The 14,461-nt window shown below is 43.9% G+C and overlaps 1 protein-coding gene across 1 annotated transcript; it reads left to right on the forward strand.

The window, feature by feature from the left end:
* Nucleotide 1: 1 nt before the first annotated feature.
* Nucleotides 2–4,734, forward strand: LOC139103602 (putative glutathione-specific gamma-glutamylcyclotransferase 2). Its single transcript, XM_070658446.1, has 4 exons — nt 2–1,331; nt 3,281–3,316; nt 3,404–3,669; nt 3,781–4,734. Exons 1-4 carry the CDS (start codon nt 1,173–1,175, stop codon nt 4,034–4,036), a joined length of 717 nt encoding a protein of 238 aa, XP_070514547.1. The 5' UTR covers nt 2–1,172; the 3' UTR covers nt 4,037–4,734.
* The last annotated feature ends 9,727 nt before the right edge of the window (nt 4,735–14,461 follow it).

Genomic DNA, 14,461 nt, shown 5'->3' on the forward strand with positions numbered 1-14,461 from the left:
ATTGTCCGTCACATATTTCGACGGTGCAAAGTAACGTTCCTCTGGATTAATCCGATTTGCAGAATGCTCACGCACATCCGGTGCGTCAATCGGGCGGCTCGTTTCATCATCCATCCCCACCACGAGCTCAACTGGCGTGTGCTCCACTACTTTTCTCTGTCTTCCCTCAGTTCGCCGAGCTCTCTCTTGATGTCTTTCTCCTTTCCTCCTGCCGGCGCGCGTATAGTCTAGTTTACCGAATGTTAACCGGCTAGTACAGTCAACCGACAGCTCCCAACGGATCTTGTCTGTCAAGTGCTCTTCTTCTGGAATCTCCCAAATGTCTTTGAACCACTTAAGTGCACACCTGTTCAAGATCACGAAACAGTTGCTGAGAGACCGATTATTTCGATCCGAAGTTACCCGAGATCGATCTTGAAGATCCAACGCATCACCGTGGAACAGATATGTGGACAGGAAGAATGACAACAAAAAAGGAGCATCTCACAGCCACGGTATTCCACCGATCATTCGAGCAATCTCATAAATTAGAAAATTAAAGTCACCGTGAGTTACCTGCGGAGATCCGAAGACCCGTGCGCCAGCAATGATCAAGATCATTCGACGATCTTCGTACCGAAAGTGAAACTCGTCATCGATGCGTCTGGAACTCGGTCGGTGATCGATAGAGATCCGAAAGAAGAACTGTCGGTGATTGACGCGATCAAAACTAGGATAAAATTTTAAAATTGACCTCCGTTTTAAAATAAGAAAATTACTGATTTAGAAGAAGAAAGGACAACAAATCCTCAAATAAAAATGAATTTTTCATCGAGAGGTACGGAGAGATGGCGAATTAAAAGACATTAGAGAAACGTGTATTGACGTCTTGTAGTTATGAAAAAAGCAATTACAAGAAGAGCTCGCAGATAATCTTAGTAAAAGCAGATATATGAATCTTATCATGACACATATGAACTTTTGATCACAAATTGAGAATATAAAATGTTGAAGCACTGAGCTTCCTATCAGAAATGCGTCACGGATGAAATAAAGGGACTACGGTGAAAAAAGCAAGGCAAAATAAGGAAGAAACACGGTTTTCGAAAAATAAAAGGACAAAGAAAGAAATAAGAAAGCAGAGAGCCGTTTTGCTGTTCGGCTTCTTTCTTTATCCCCAAGAAAACGCAGAGATGAATAGCACGCAAGGGAACGAACTTTGGATATTCGGATACGGATCACTCTGTTGGTACCCTGGTTTCTCATACGTTAAGAGCACAACCGGCTATGTGAAGGGATTCAGTAGGCGGTTCTGGCAAGGTAACACCACGCATCGTGGAACGATCGAAAAGGTAAGCTGAACTTCCTTCAATCTGTCTTTAATTATTACCGACAAACTGTCGATGACTATTCGCAGTACATTCCAGAAATTTGTATGCAAATATATGCAAGTTGACAAAGAAACAAACTCGATTTTGCGACGTAAAACTGCGCCTAAATTTTCGCAGTCTTTTACACACGACTCACACTTGTCAGTCCCTTTCTTTTCGACGATAAGATCGTCGCGATCGACGTGATTACCGAACGGCGTAATTTCGCGCTTGAAAAGTAATCAAAAATTAAATTAATTTATTTCGAAAATCGTCGCGTGCATCACGATCGTAGAAAGTGAAATTATGAATTATGCGGCTCGAAACATGATTGTTTACTCTTCACGTACGATAAATGGAATTGAAAAAATAAACGCTAAAATTTCGTATAACTTTTACTACGTGTTACGATACGATGCAGTTAAGCGTTCTGTTGAAATTTCGAGATATAATTTGACTTCTCTATTAATATTTTCTATCATTTATATCGTTTTTTACGTCATTTTCTCGCGTATTGACGCTGCTCATCTTCGGTTCACGTGATAATAAAAGACCAGAGCAGCTGTCCGGACTTTGGATAAAGCAAACACCCGCGTGGCAACGACCCTATCATTGTAATAAAATAGTAGGAGCAATCTGATCTATCTAATCATTACTTATGATTATCAAATGTGCACTTTATCAAGGAAAAAAAAAAAAAACGCATTTCGCATTCGCCGCCGTTGTTTTGCATTTACAAATCGAAAATGTTAATTGATTCTATATCGTATGCTGCATTAATACGCAAACAAATTTTTTTTCTTTTTTAATTTGTTATGAACGTTAACATCTGCCACGTTCGTTTTACTTCTGACGGGTGGAATTTCAGTGTTAACAATATATTTTTGTGCATAAAAATATGTCCCATACATTTCGCACGTGATTTTTATTTTTAGTGATTTGCGAACTCTATTAATATCCGAATTTTATTGCGCTTGTCGGGTACAACGCGCGTATTCTTTTTCTGGCCCTGGCCCAGGCGGACAATTCCGAGACGAGCGATACATTTTACTGTGACATTGATCATTCAAGCGCGTTTGTCTGTCTGATAAGAGTGTTAATATACGTACGTGATTTCGATAAAATTGCGGCGAGTCTGAAGGACGCCGAATTTTAACGTAGCGTGCGCAAAAATGAAAAGGAGCACACTCAAGATTTATTTATTTCGGATGCTTTTACTTTTTTTTTTTTTTTTTTTTTTTTTTAAGCGAGCTCTTTGTTAATTCTTTTGTTACTTCGTTTAAGTTTTAGTCATCTGTCTCAGTTTTTCGAACGGAAAAAGCGAGACGGAAACATTGCTTTTGGCATTTATAAAATTATTATTAATTTGCGGATATAATTAGTAATTAATTATTTAGAGATCGGCATCGCGCGTAGATATTTAGCAGAAAGTAGTTAATTAACACATGAAATTATAGAAAATATTTCGGTAAAAATATTCCTGTAAAGAAGTACAATTGCAAGAGTTGTATTTGCTTTTACGGGAAAGAGAGGAAGGGGATGAACGTTGCGGTAATGCGTTTTGCATTACACTTACGTATAAATTACGTGAAATTGTATATATGGCTATAGCCGTAGAACCAGTAGTAACTGATATCTTCAATGAGAGATAAGCTTCGTGTCGCGGATTATTCTTTGTTTCGTATGTCGCGTTTCGCAACAGCGCGATACGTGCTTTCTGCTTACATACAAGTCTGTATTACGTGATATACAAACGTATATATAATCAGTCAATAAATACTAAAGAAGATCCGTCTGCTGTACGAAAAATTGGCCTGCAAGCGGAAGTCATTGAGCGTCGAGGTTTTCGATAAAGTACTAATTTAATCTACAATCTAACCCTCCCGAAATAATTTAATATCTCCATTATCACCGTTTCCCTTCTGTTGCAGCCCGGACGAGTCGCAACTCTGATCAAGGACAAAGAGGTACTTAATTCGGTCATAATCAATGTCCCCTCTGTAAGATTTGAGTCATGGAAGTCACATGCAATGTAGATCCTTTTTATTTGCTAGCAAACTACGGTTTACGGGCGGGCGTTTCAGCTTCAGGACAGCGTCGCGTTATCCTATCTGGAGAACCGCGAGTGCGCCTTGGGTGGGTACCTGTCGACCATCGCGACGTTTCACAGCCGGGACGGGGAGAAGCAGTTTCCTGTAATGATTTACATCGCCACCAACGAGAACGAACAGTGGCTCGGCGAGGCGTCCTTGCAGACGATCGCGCATCAAATTATTGAAAGCTCCGGTCCGAGTGGACACAACGCCGAATATCTTTTACGGTAAGAGACGCTCGTTAATACCAGACGGCCTAATCAGTATTCATTGTCGTTCGGCGGGCCTCCGATAACGTTATAAATTATGTAATGAGAGTGTCTGACTGGTTGTCGTAGCTTGGCGGAGTTCATGCACCGTTATCTGCCGGAGGCGCACGACGAGCACCTCTTCACGCTGGAGATTCTGGTGCGCTCGCATATCAAGGAGCGGAACCTGTGCCTTACGACGCTGATGGGAAATCGCGACTTCGCCATCGACCTCGACGAGGACGCGGAACCGGCCGTTCTGCCGGAGGAAGGCCGACCTCGCGAGAACTCCTTCCAGTTCAGCGCGCGGATACCGTCCAAGAGTTTACGCTGCGTGAAAATGTAACGTCCCCGCATCCGGTATTCGTCGGTCGCAAATTGAACGTGCGATAGAAACGCAGAGAAAACTTATTTTCGCACGAGAGAAAGAGATTCGGGAACAAATCCCCGCAGTAGCACGCGCGAGCGTGACCTTGCGCTTTTGTGGAGAACACTGGTCTCGTAGATATCGAGAAGGCAAGTGGTAAGAGAAAGAGAGATGTAAGGGAAAAGAAGCCACAGAGCGTCTAAATATAAAAAAAAAGCCAGTTGTAAAAGGTTTTCGAGAGTGATCTCACCGCTGGTATATATTTCCCTTAGGAGAAGCTTACGAGGCGGCTGTGTTAATTTTGTATCGCGCAACGTGCTGGACACGTGCACACCTAGATCGAATTTCTTCGCTATTTTGTAACACTTTTACTCTCTAATATGTATTATTAAATATGAGACGATATTGTCTCGCCTGCCAAAATAATACGCTGAGAATCGTGGGAGGTCACGAAGTAAATAAAAATAGCGAAACGATCCTTTCTTTAAGATTGCGAAAATTACCTAAACTTGAGACGCGAAGAAAGGAAGAGATACTCACAGGTGTTAAATATTAATGAGCCGTTTACGTTTTTCCTTTTTAAACATATAACTCTGAAACTCTTTTTGGACTCTTTGAATTTGTAATTTGTAATTTGCTTACTGTACCGTTGTAAATATATATCGAATTCTTTTCTATATTGTTTGTACATATTAATTTTTTTAATATAAATTGTTTTTTAACAAATAACTTTTAAATTCTGTGAATATGTAAATAATAATTATTAATAATCCCTGCACGATTTATTTTTGAACATCAATTCATTGAAGATAATACCTGTGTAAGATAAAAGACTCGGCCAATTTTGTAACGTACGTCGATAAATCAGAGAAAATATTATAAACTATAGATTGATATGTTAGGGAACTTACGATCTTAGCATCGATAAAATTACTATCTTCTTTAACATTATTGCAACAATTGTTTAAATTTTTTTTACGTGTGACTTATCTTGTTCAATGTACAACATATTTTTTTAATTATTTGTATTATTAATATTATTCTATCTCGATATTATTTAAGAAAAAAACTTTACGTTCGAGTTTTCTAATTGGTAACACCAATTGACGACGATGCATTTTGCATCGACGAAATTTCGATTTTCTCAAAACGTCCGCGAAGAAATTTTTGTGAACGGTAAATCGTAACGCGAAACGGCCATTCATTCAGCCGCTTAGACTCTCCATGAATATTAGACTGACCATCCTACGGAACGTTGCGTTGCATTTTAGCTACCATTATTTTACGTAATAATTCGAACATTCAGGTTTTAGAAAGAGATTTCCTGGAGCACACGCTCGATAACAGTATTCTAACGGAACAGCCCGTGTCCGCCCCGCGTCGTTCTTTCAACGATACGTCTATAATTGCGCTATCGATTTGGAATCTATCGAAGACGCCGGGCGCCTCGCCGAGAAGGCAACCCGCGAAATCCGCAGACTGTACCTAGGTGTAATCTCATCTGTGACAATTAATTTAAATCGTTAAGCGATACAACGGAGAAATATAACTTTGCTTTTGATCGTTTTAACGTTCAATCGTGTGCGATCCGTAGAAAAGAGCGAAAAAAAGGCAACAATTTAGATGAGATCTAATCGCTGCAACTTAAGTTTCTGGTGTACCTCAAAGTCACACGTTCATGGGCACCAGTCTGACTTAGAACGGGTTTAGACATTTCTCATGCGACACCGCGGAAAAAAAGGAAGGATACTGCGACCCGCGTTTGCAACGCAGAAGAAATCTTACGCGTCACGTTTGTGTCTCACGCGTTTTCTTTTTTTTTTTTTCTTTTTCTTTTTTTCTCCCCCGATAAAAAATAAATTGGAAACACGAGTAATAATCTTACGCGTTGGTTTTATATAATTTGCACAATCGCGTTTGATTTTCTCTCGCTTATCACGACAAAGACTTTGCGCGGATCGGCGACGATTTCGACAGCGATTTGAATATCTTTTTCTGAACGGATTTTAATTCACCCCGGCCTCTTACGAAGGCGCGTTACGTCAATTTATAATCCGATTCTTCAGCTATTACGTCAGGCCGAACATTGTTTTAGCCGCGTCGATTTCTTACGATAAAGAGAAATCCGCCTGTGCGCTATTGAAGCTATTTCCAGCCGCGACTCAGACAAATAATAACGACTTGCCCCGCACGGTCTTTACAGAATGGACATGTACCGGCGTCCGTCACGCATCGTGATGTTAGAACCAGCCAGGTATCTCAGGGATAACGTTACTCGGTAGCACAGTGCATCCACTGTCCTGTAATTGCCATTGAGAAGGGACCGAGCGAATCGATTGAAAACTTTTTACAAATTAATAATAGACGCATATAAGTACAATTATAAAATCACGCGCTTTATGAAATATCGTTAATCAGAAGTTATACCCCGAAGTGGCAGCCGCGTGTGTCGCGTAGAAATTTATACGTAACGTCCCTGTCCTCTTGTTGCAATGATATTTACTGTGAAAAGCGAATGAAGACGACGCCGCATGCAACAAATTGGATATAGCTGGCACGAAGAAGTTAACAACTTGCACACGAGCCAACTCGAGCGTGCACGGTGTACACGCTTCGTTTCGCTGAAATAATAACGAAGATCCCCCGGACCCGGCCCGTGTCGTCACGGTGTAAGCAGGAATTTCTTGCTCTCCTTTCTTTTACATTTTCACCCAAAATTGCAAAAAAGTTTGCCGCGTAAACTGCGCGCAACTCGGCGGACTTGGTATTAAATTTCGCAAAAAAAAAAGTTGAAATAATCCTTTGTTTAAAAGAAAAAATGAGACGCGAGGACTTTATCGTTGCTCAGGCTGTTTTTTTTTCTTTTTTCTCGCGATGCCGATTCGCTCTCTGGTCCACTTTGTGCCGCGAGAAATAAATATTACCTGAATTTTTATTAATTATTTTGTACGCTAACTGCGTGCCGCTCGGTTACTCGCAGTGGAATGCGAGAAGCATGACGTCAAAGTCGCGCCAGGCCGCCCGGCAGTGGCTTTGAAGAGTCGAAGTCGTATGATTTAATCAGGGATAAACTTTGGTCGATTATGTGCCTACAATTATTGAGGGCCGTTTTGGGAAAGTGAGTCGGGTTCTTTGGAAAATCACCGCGATTAGGTGCCACACGCGACGCTGACACCCACGGCTCCTCAAGGGCTACGCGGCGAATTGCTCGGCTCGCGCAAGAAACGTCCTACACATAAAACCGATCGGTTTTACACCGTCGGTTTCGAACGGCTTGTCAACGATTGACAAACCAACGATCCGGCAATGCCGATCGCGCCCGCGCATGAAAATGCATAGGCAGCGGCGGCAAAAACTTCGTTAAGGCCATGCACCGGCTCAGGAAGCGTAAAATGTGGCACGTTCCACTATGCAACGTGACGACTTCCATCGCTCACTGGTACGATCAGTAAAATGTCTTTCCGCGTTTCAAGTATGAAAATACGTGCTAACAAATAGCCTATTATTGTAACTTGTATCTCCCTTATTCTCGCTTGTTCCTCATTGATTAAAAAAAGTGGCTTATCTAATATGAATTTAATACGGCAGCCAGTAATTTCAGCTAATATTTTAAATGTTTTTTTTTTTTTTTAAATTATTTTTGCGTAAATTTGAAATAAAAATGTATGAAAATATTTTATCAAGCATAAAGATCAGAAAAAAAAACATACGAGTCAAAGATTAAAGTAATCGTTCAACTCGGAGCTTCAACTGGAAAACGCTTTCAAGTTAATTAATTAATTGCAACAGGGAATAATGCAAAGCGCGCGGTTAAATGGTAGCACTCCGCTGGCAATTAATCGTAACTGCACTGCTTTGTAAATATAACGCAAACGGTTGCGAGCGTCTCAGAGAAATCTCTCTGAGAAACGTGCAGCCACGAGACAATGCCGGGGTTCCCGCGGATCATAAATACACGAATCAAACCGTGCATTAACATACATCTCGCCGCAATTACACGCGTTTCTTTATCATTACACGTCGCAAAATAAAACAGAGAGAAAGAGAGAGAGAGAAAAAAACAGAGTAAAACTTTCGCCGCGCGAGGTATTTTTTTATTTCCTACCAATTTTCGCGGAGCGCCGCGTTGCAGCTTGCGACTTTTTCCCATGCATCGTGTCCGGTTTTGCGATTCGAAGAGGAATTAAAAATTATTGCGGCGATTAAATATAAATTTGTTTTCTTTTTTTTAATTTTTTAAATACACGGAGCGGAAATAAATTGCCGGGCGATACGTCGATAATGCACGAAAACAGAGACCGGGGCTGCCTATTATCGGGCCATTTGTCGAAATTAATTTCCACGGCACCGTCGCAAGCGTAGCAATCGCGTTAATGTGACGTTTCGCGTAATTGTTTGTCCCCGTTAATGCGGCCGGTGCAAATAAAGCGCGCGGATCCCCCTTGCCGGGCGAAAACCACCCCTCCGGCGTGCATAATTAACGCATCGGCGCCCGCCGGTACGTCTTTTGTATCGTTTATGCGCGCATAATGGCGCATCGATTAATCGGACTTGCGATTTTGTCCGATCCGCGAGGTGTTTAACGTCGCATTAATCACGCCCGCCGCTACGGCTTAATTAATAATTCAATGTCGCGGCGCGAAACGTACGGGATGTTTCACCGTGGCGGCAAAGGGAAAGAAAAAGCGCTCGGCCCGGTCGTCGCACAAAGGTGCCTAATTTAGCTGAAATTCTCGCCGTCATTATCCCGCGACTGCGGTGCACCTCGTCGATCATTTAACGGCGGCCATTACTGCGCCGGTGCATCAATTAACTGCATTCGTGCCTCTCTTGTGGGCCGTACACGAACGTACGTACGTACATATATACGTATATACGTATACGCGCAGATAACAGAGATGAGAGAGAAGGAAAAGAAAAAAAAAGGGCGAAAGGTTTTTGTGTCTGGAGCGCGCGAGCGAGTTTCTTCTCCGAAATTATACGGCGGATTGAATTGGGACGATCGATAACGCGAGCGGACAAGTCATCACGTCCGATCGTATGAACTGGATCGCTTCCGGATTCGCGTGTCGCGCCTAATGATCGACGTACACCTCGGCCGGGGCCGAGCTGATGATTCGCGAAGATTAGTCGTATCCGCGGTTTTGTTAAGCAGAGCGAGGCCCGTTTCCGGAGCGGCCGATTGCGTTGAGGCCTCGGGGGAGAACCAAGGTGAAAAGACTCGCGAGGGGGTTGGCATTGATGCGAGTGGCGAGGAATCGCGGAGCGGAGAATTCCGATCGTCGACCGGGAGAATTAAGAGAAAAGCTAAAAATACGCAATCTCCTTATGCACGCGAGCGAATAGCTTATCTGGGTGGGAACTTGCGTCACGAGGCGTCGCGTATAAATCCACGGGACGGGGACTTACTTCACTTATCACCTGCTACCTTCGTGAAACTCTATCCCTTTGATATCGTTTTACACGCTACGTGATTATCAAAGTGGATCGTGTACGCCTCGCTCCGTGGGCGCGCGTTTGCGCGTAATATGTGTATTTCTTCATTGCGACAGTCCAATATGAAATCGCCGATAATTACGACACGCCTCGATTTAACTAATTGAAAGCGGGGGCCCTTCCCTCACGGCAGTATTATATACTTTTAACCGCTTCTTTTAGCCGGTTCTTTTTAGCACCGCTGATTAACGAGGCAGAAGACGTTGCCTTGCGAGCTCTCCGAAATATTTCGTTTGACGGACCTCGGCGTGGATATGCCTTCGAACTAACGGATAATTGCACGGCTTATTCCGTCGATCAATATTATTGAGTTTTATTACTTTCTGCATACTGGCTATATAGGTAACCTTTCGGCGCACGTGAAGCCGCGTTAATGTTAATTGGTAATAATCTCCGCACCGGTGTTTCGCCTCGCGTGCGTGCCGAATGGTGCATCATCTATGCGGCATTTCTATGTCTAAAAAAATTGGTGTTAAGAATAAAATTTCTTTTATCGCTGCCTCTTATCTCGAGATATATTATATGCGTTTTGCGTAATTAAAATTATTTGCGAGCTCTGAAAAATTAAATTAATTAAAGAAATAGCTCGGATTATCTTCGAGATTTTAGAACGTCGACAGAGAGATATTTTTTCCGATAGTTTCGATACCCCGAGTTTATTTTTATTTTCAACGTTCGGCGGGTGTTTTCCCTCAATCCACACCCATAGTCCGCGGATCGTGAGGCAAGTGGAACCGGCGGATAGACGGAGAGACGCGAAGTGTCAGCTGCGATGTCCCTCCGCGGGAAGAAAAGACAAGGCCCAAGAGGGGATAACCATGAGAAGAGTTATCCTTGCTTGCGTCATCCACCTGCCGCACGCGGTGTCCGCGTCCGGTACCGTTTCAAGTGGCCGCCGCTCCTTGCGAGGAGCTCCGGGAACTGATGCTTCTGCGCCTAATCCCCGCGACTCGATGATCCTTCTAATTAATCCCGTATCCGCGCCAAAAAAGCCGATCGCCTTGCCTATCGAGCGACGTTGACTTCCACAAGGCTGAATACACTCTGATGAATCACGACAATTACTTCGTCGGGAGAAGTAGCGAGCACTCGAGACGCCAACGCTACGTATATTCGCGTTAGAGAAAAATATAACCGACTTTAAGTCACAGGGATTGAGTGAATATTTCGGGTAACATTTATTTCACAGTATTTAACCGATTGAAACATTTTAATTGATCAACTTTGGCGATTCGGACCCTTGAACCGTGGTCACTACCAACGGCTCGTTAAATCAACTCTGTCGACGTTACATGGAGATAAGTACAGGTATGCGCGAGCACGAACGCTGCACCGCACGTCTGGGAAGAGCACCGAGGTGCGATCTTTCGCGAAAATCGAGACGGCCGACGGCAAGAAGATTAACGCGAACGTTCAAGACGGAGGTGACATGGTCACGGATTGGCCTAGGCCCTAGGGTTACGGCTTGGATTCGCAGCCGGGCTTTCTAGCACGGTCAAGTCGGTCATTGCTCGGTGTCGGTGGTAGTTCTATCCCGGCGATTGGCAAACCGAGCGGACCTAACGCTGCATCGTACGGCCGACGGTCTCGTTGCATGCGAACGTGGTGGTGAACGCAGTACCAACGCGAGAAACGATGGAGGAGGAAGCGAGCAACTTTCACGCGACATCGCCAGCGACGAGCTTCCCTGGAGTGCTACTGCGAGGGAGAACGTCACATTTCCTCATTCGATGGAACACCTTGAATTTTATTTCACGTCATTGCGACCTACAACGTCGTGGAGAACACTTGGAGAACATCTCTCTCGGACGGAACTTTCGAACCTACGTTTCTACGGGACTAAAGATTCGAGAGGCAGAGCGGAGTCAGATTCTCTCCCAATTGGAGCAATTATATCTACCGTAAGCAACACGGGATACTTCTTCTTCTTCTTCTTCTTCCGGCGTTTAAATTCTCTCGGCGCTCGATAAACGCTTCTCGCCCGTACGAGAGGGAGACGAACGAGGCGAGGAACCCTATACACGCATCGTCAATTATTATATTAGGAGGATCTCCGCGCTCCTGGCTTACCATTTTTTATCTTACGCAAAGTAGACTCTTCCCCTCGATCCGTGATCTCGCATGCACAGCCGGATGAACGGGCGGATATTAGAATCCCTTCGCGGCCCGAAAGGATCGAACAGATGTTCTCGCAAACAGGTGAATTTTGAGTGCCGAACCGATCGAGATTTCGACGAGCAAAGTTCTCTGCGCCTACGCGCGTTTTGCGACGTTAATTAAAAATAGTTAGTTAAAAGAAAAAAAATTAATTTAAAAAAAAAATAGTCGCCGATTGAAAAAAAAAACATTTGAGTTATTTCTTTAATTCACGAGAAAACACGTGTGTTTCTAAAAATCGATAATAATATTCTGTTCATAATAGATGCATTTTATTTCTATACTTCCGTATCTTTCAATATCTCGATCCAAAAAAGTAATTAAATAAATAAATAATTAAAAATAAAAAAATAGAAATAGAGAGAAAAAAAAAGAAAATGCTTTAGAAGAAATGTAAACGCAGTACGCGATCGTGTCACGTGCATTACACGCTCCGCCCTGGGATGCAAATTTTTTTGTCAGAATATAAAATCCCGGGGCCGTGTCTCGCGGACGAGGTAATTTCGCCTTAATCGGCGTGTTCACGAAGATTAGGTATATGCTCTAGGATCGTGCGCCTGCGGAGCCTAATGATTAGCCTAATGGGAAATCCGGGTCTGCTCTCTCCCTGTAGCGTTGCGGGGTCACGGAGTTAGTCAGGTGAATTCTTCTATTCCAAAGTAGACAACCTCTAGATTACTTTGTCCGAGAGACAGCAGCTACCAGTCGAGATTTCACCAGACCGAGAGAAAGATGAAAGAGAGAGAGAGAGAGAGACGAAAGAGAGACAGAAGGAAAAGGGGCAAAGAGACAGAGAGAGTGGCGATGAGACGGGAACCCGTCTGGGTTATTGGCAAAGCTCAATCGTGTTAATTTGCGAGGCTTATCAGGAGAGAAATGTTGGCCGTTATCTATTAGCGAGGACCGCTTAATGGCAAGTACCAACGCGCGGGTACTGTGCCTCGTTTAATAAAGAGTTACATAAAGGATTTTTCCGCTGCCCACTCGAGCGCTATTGAATCAGTTTGAGTGGGAACGAATAAAGCGCTGCTGACGATCATTATTATTTTTCTTTGCGTCGACGCCGGGAAGTTTCGCGCTTTCTAATATCTTAAATCAAATGACACGTGAAATAATTGCGTTCACGCTTGTTCGGGCGACGTAAATTCCAGCGGCTGTGAGAAGGATGTAAATTATATATACGGTCAAATGAAATTACGACAAAAAGGCTGATGCGGCGAACGCGCGGAGCGAAGAAATTCGCTCGCGGCATTTTTTCCAAGGAAAATAGCCGGATGAGCCCGTCGCGCTCTTAAGTCGCGCGACAGCGCAAGAAGGAAACTCCACCGTGGGGAGAAAGAAAATTGCAGCGTGCGGACACAATGAGAGTGGGATAAATACGAGCGTGGTCTTTAATATAGGGAACGCGGGAAGAGAAAGAGATATACGTACGACGTCACCCGCGATATTGTTACCTTTGCGCCGCGCGGACGAAGGACGCGCCTTTACGTATCATCGATTTCCACCGTGAGAGGAAAAACCACGGTTGCACGAGGTGACCGGAGATAAAAATCAATTGTTGTCCCTGAGCAGACAGATCGAATCACGCGTACGCATACGCGCTTGTTCAATGATTTCGCAAACGAGATTTACGGCGCTATGACTAATCTCATGGACAAGAATACGAGGCGCAGAAAATAATTCCGCGCGGTGAACGGGAAGTCGCGGATCGAGATTTATCATTGCTATTTTACATAGTTTAATACTGAATTTCATTCCTGGATGTTTGATTCTGTACCAGATGCTGTTTAAAATTAAAAAAGTTAAAGACTAAAATAAAGAAAAAAAATCCCGACAGCTCCTGATAATTTTCGCGTGCCAAACGGAGCGAAGTCTAGACGTTAGACGCGACGTAGATCCGAGCGAAGGATTGTGGCGAACGTGTGTACCGTCGCCTCGGCCGCCGTCACAATCGGACGATTACGTTGCACGATGAGGAATCGATCGGTGCCATCGAGAGGCGAAGTCGCGGACAATAACGGCGCGCTGTCGAAGGTGGAGAATTACGACGTGACGGCGAGTTCCTTGCTCGCGCCCACCCTCGGCGTCGGCGTCCAGACTCGCCGGAGGCGCACCGTGTTTCGTTTTTCCGCCAAGCGGAATCGGCATAGATCGCGAGCACACGTTGCAGTCACGACGTATCAAATCCGCGAAGGTTAAACGACGAGAAGTTGGAATTGAAAACAAAAGGCCTCGGCGAACAATAAATTAAACAGCTCGCGCTGCGCATATTTAAGTGCCGCCGCGTTATTTATTTATAATAACCGCGTGATTTACGAGGTGAATCAACGCGCCGAGAACGAGAGATAGATAAGTTGCAAAATAATTTGATTGCGGCTAATTACGGCTCGAGGCGGCTGGCTTTTTCGCTTGTTTAACGGATCCTGTTAAGGCAGCGGAGTAATCTCGCCTCACCTTCAATTGCCGCATCGTCATCGTCGTCACTGTCTCTCGAGGTAGTCATCAACGTGCCCTGGCGATTCCGTGCGTCCCTATGCATCGGTAGTCTTACGTAACGCGACGACGCGACGATAGTTTATTCATGTAACAGGCATCGCCGATTCCGTAATCAGTTCCGGCGCGATGGCCACTTCGTTTAATAACGAGCTCGGTAAAACAACCTCGATTGTATGCAATCTTATTTTCTATTGTTATAATTATTTAAATAAAATTTTTAATATACGCTACGCGCGCACTATTTTTCTAAGAGAC

Source organism: Cardiocondyla obscurior, linkage group LG06 (genome assembly GCF_019399895.1).
Source record: "Cardiocondyla obscurior isolate alpha-2009 linkage group LG06, Cobs3.1, whole genome shotgun sequence".
Taxonomy (NCBI): domain Eukaryota; kingdom Metazoa; phylum Arthropoda; class Insecta; order Hymenoptera; family Formicidae; genus Cardiocondyla; species Cardiocondyla obscurior.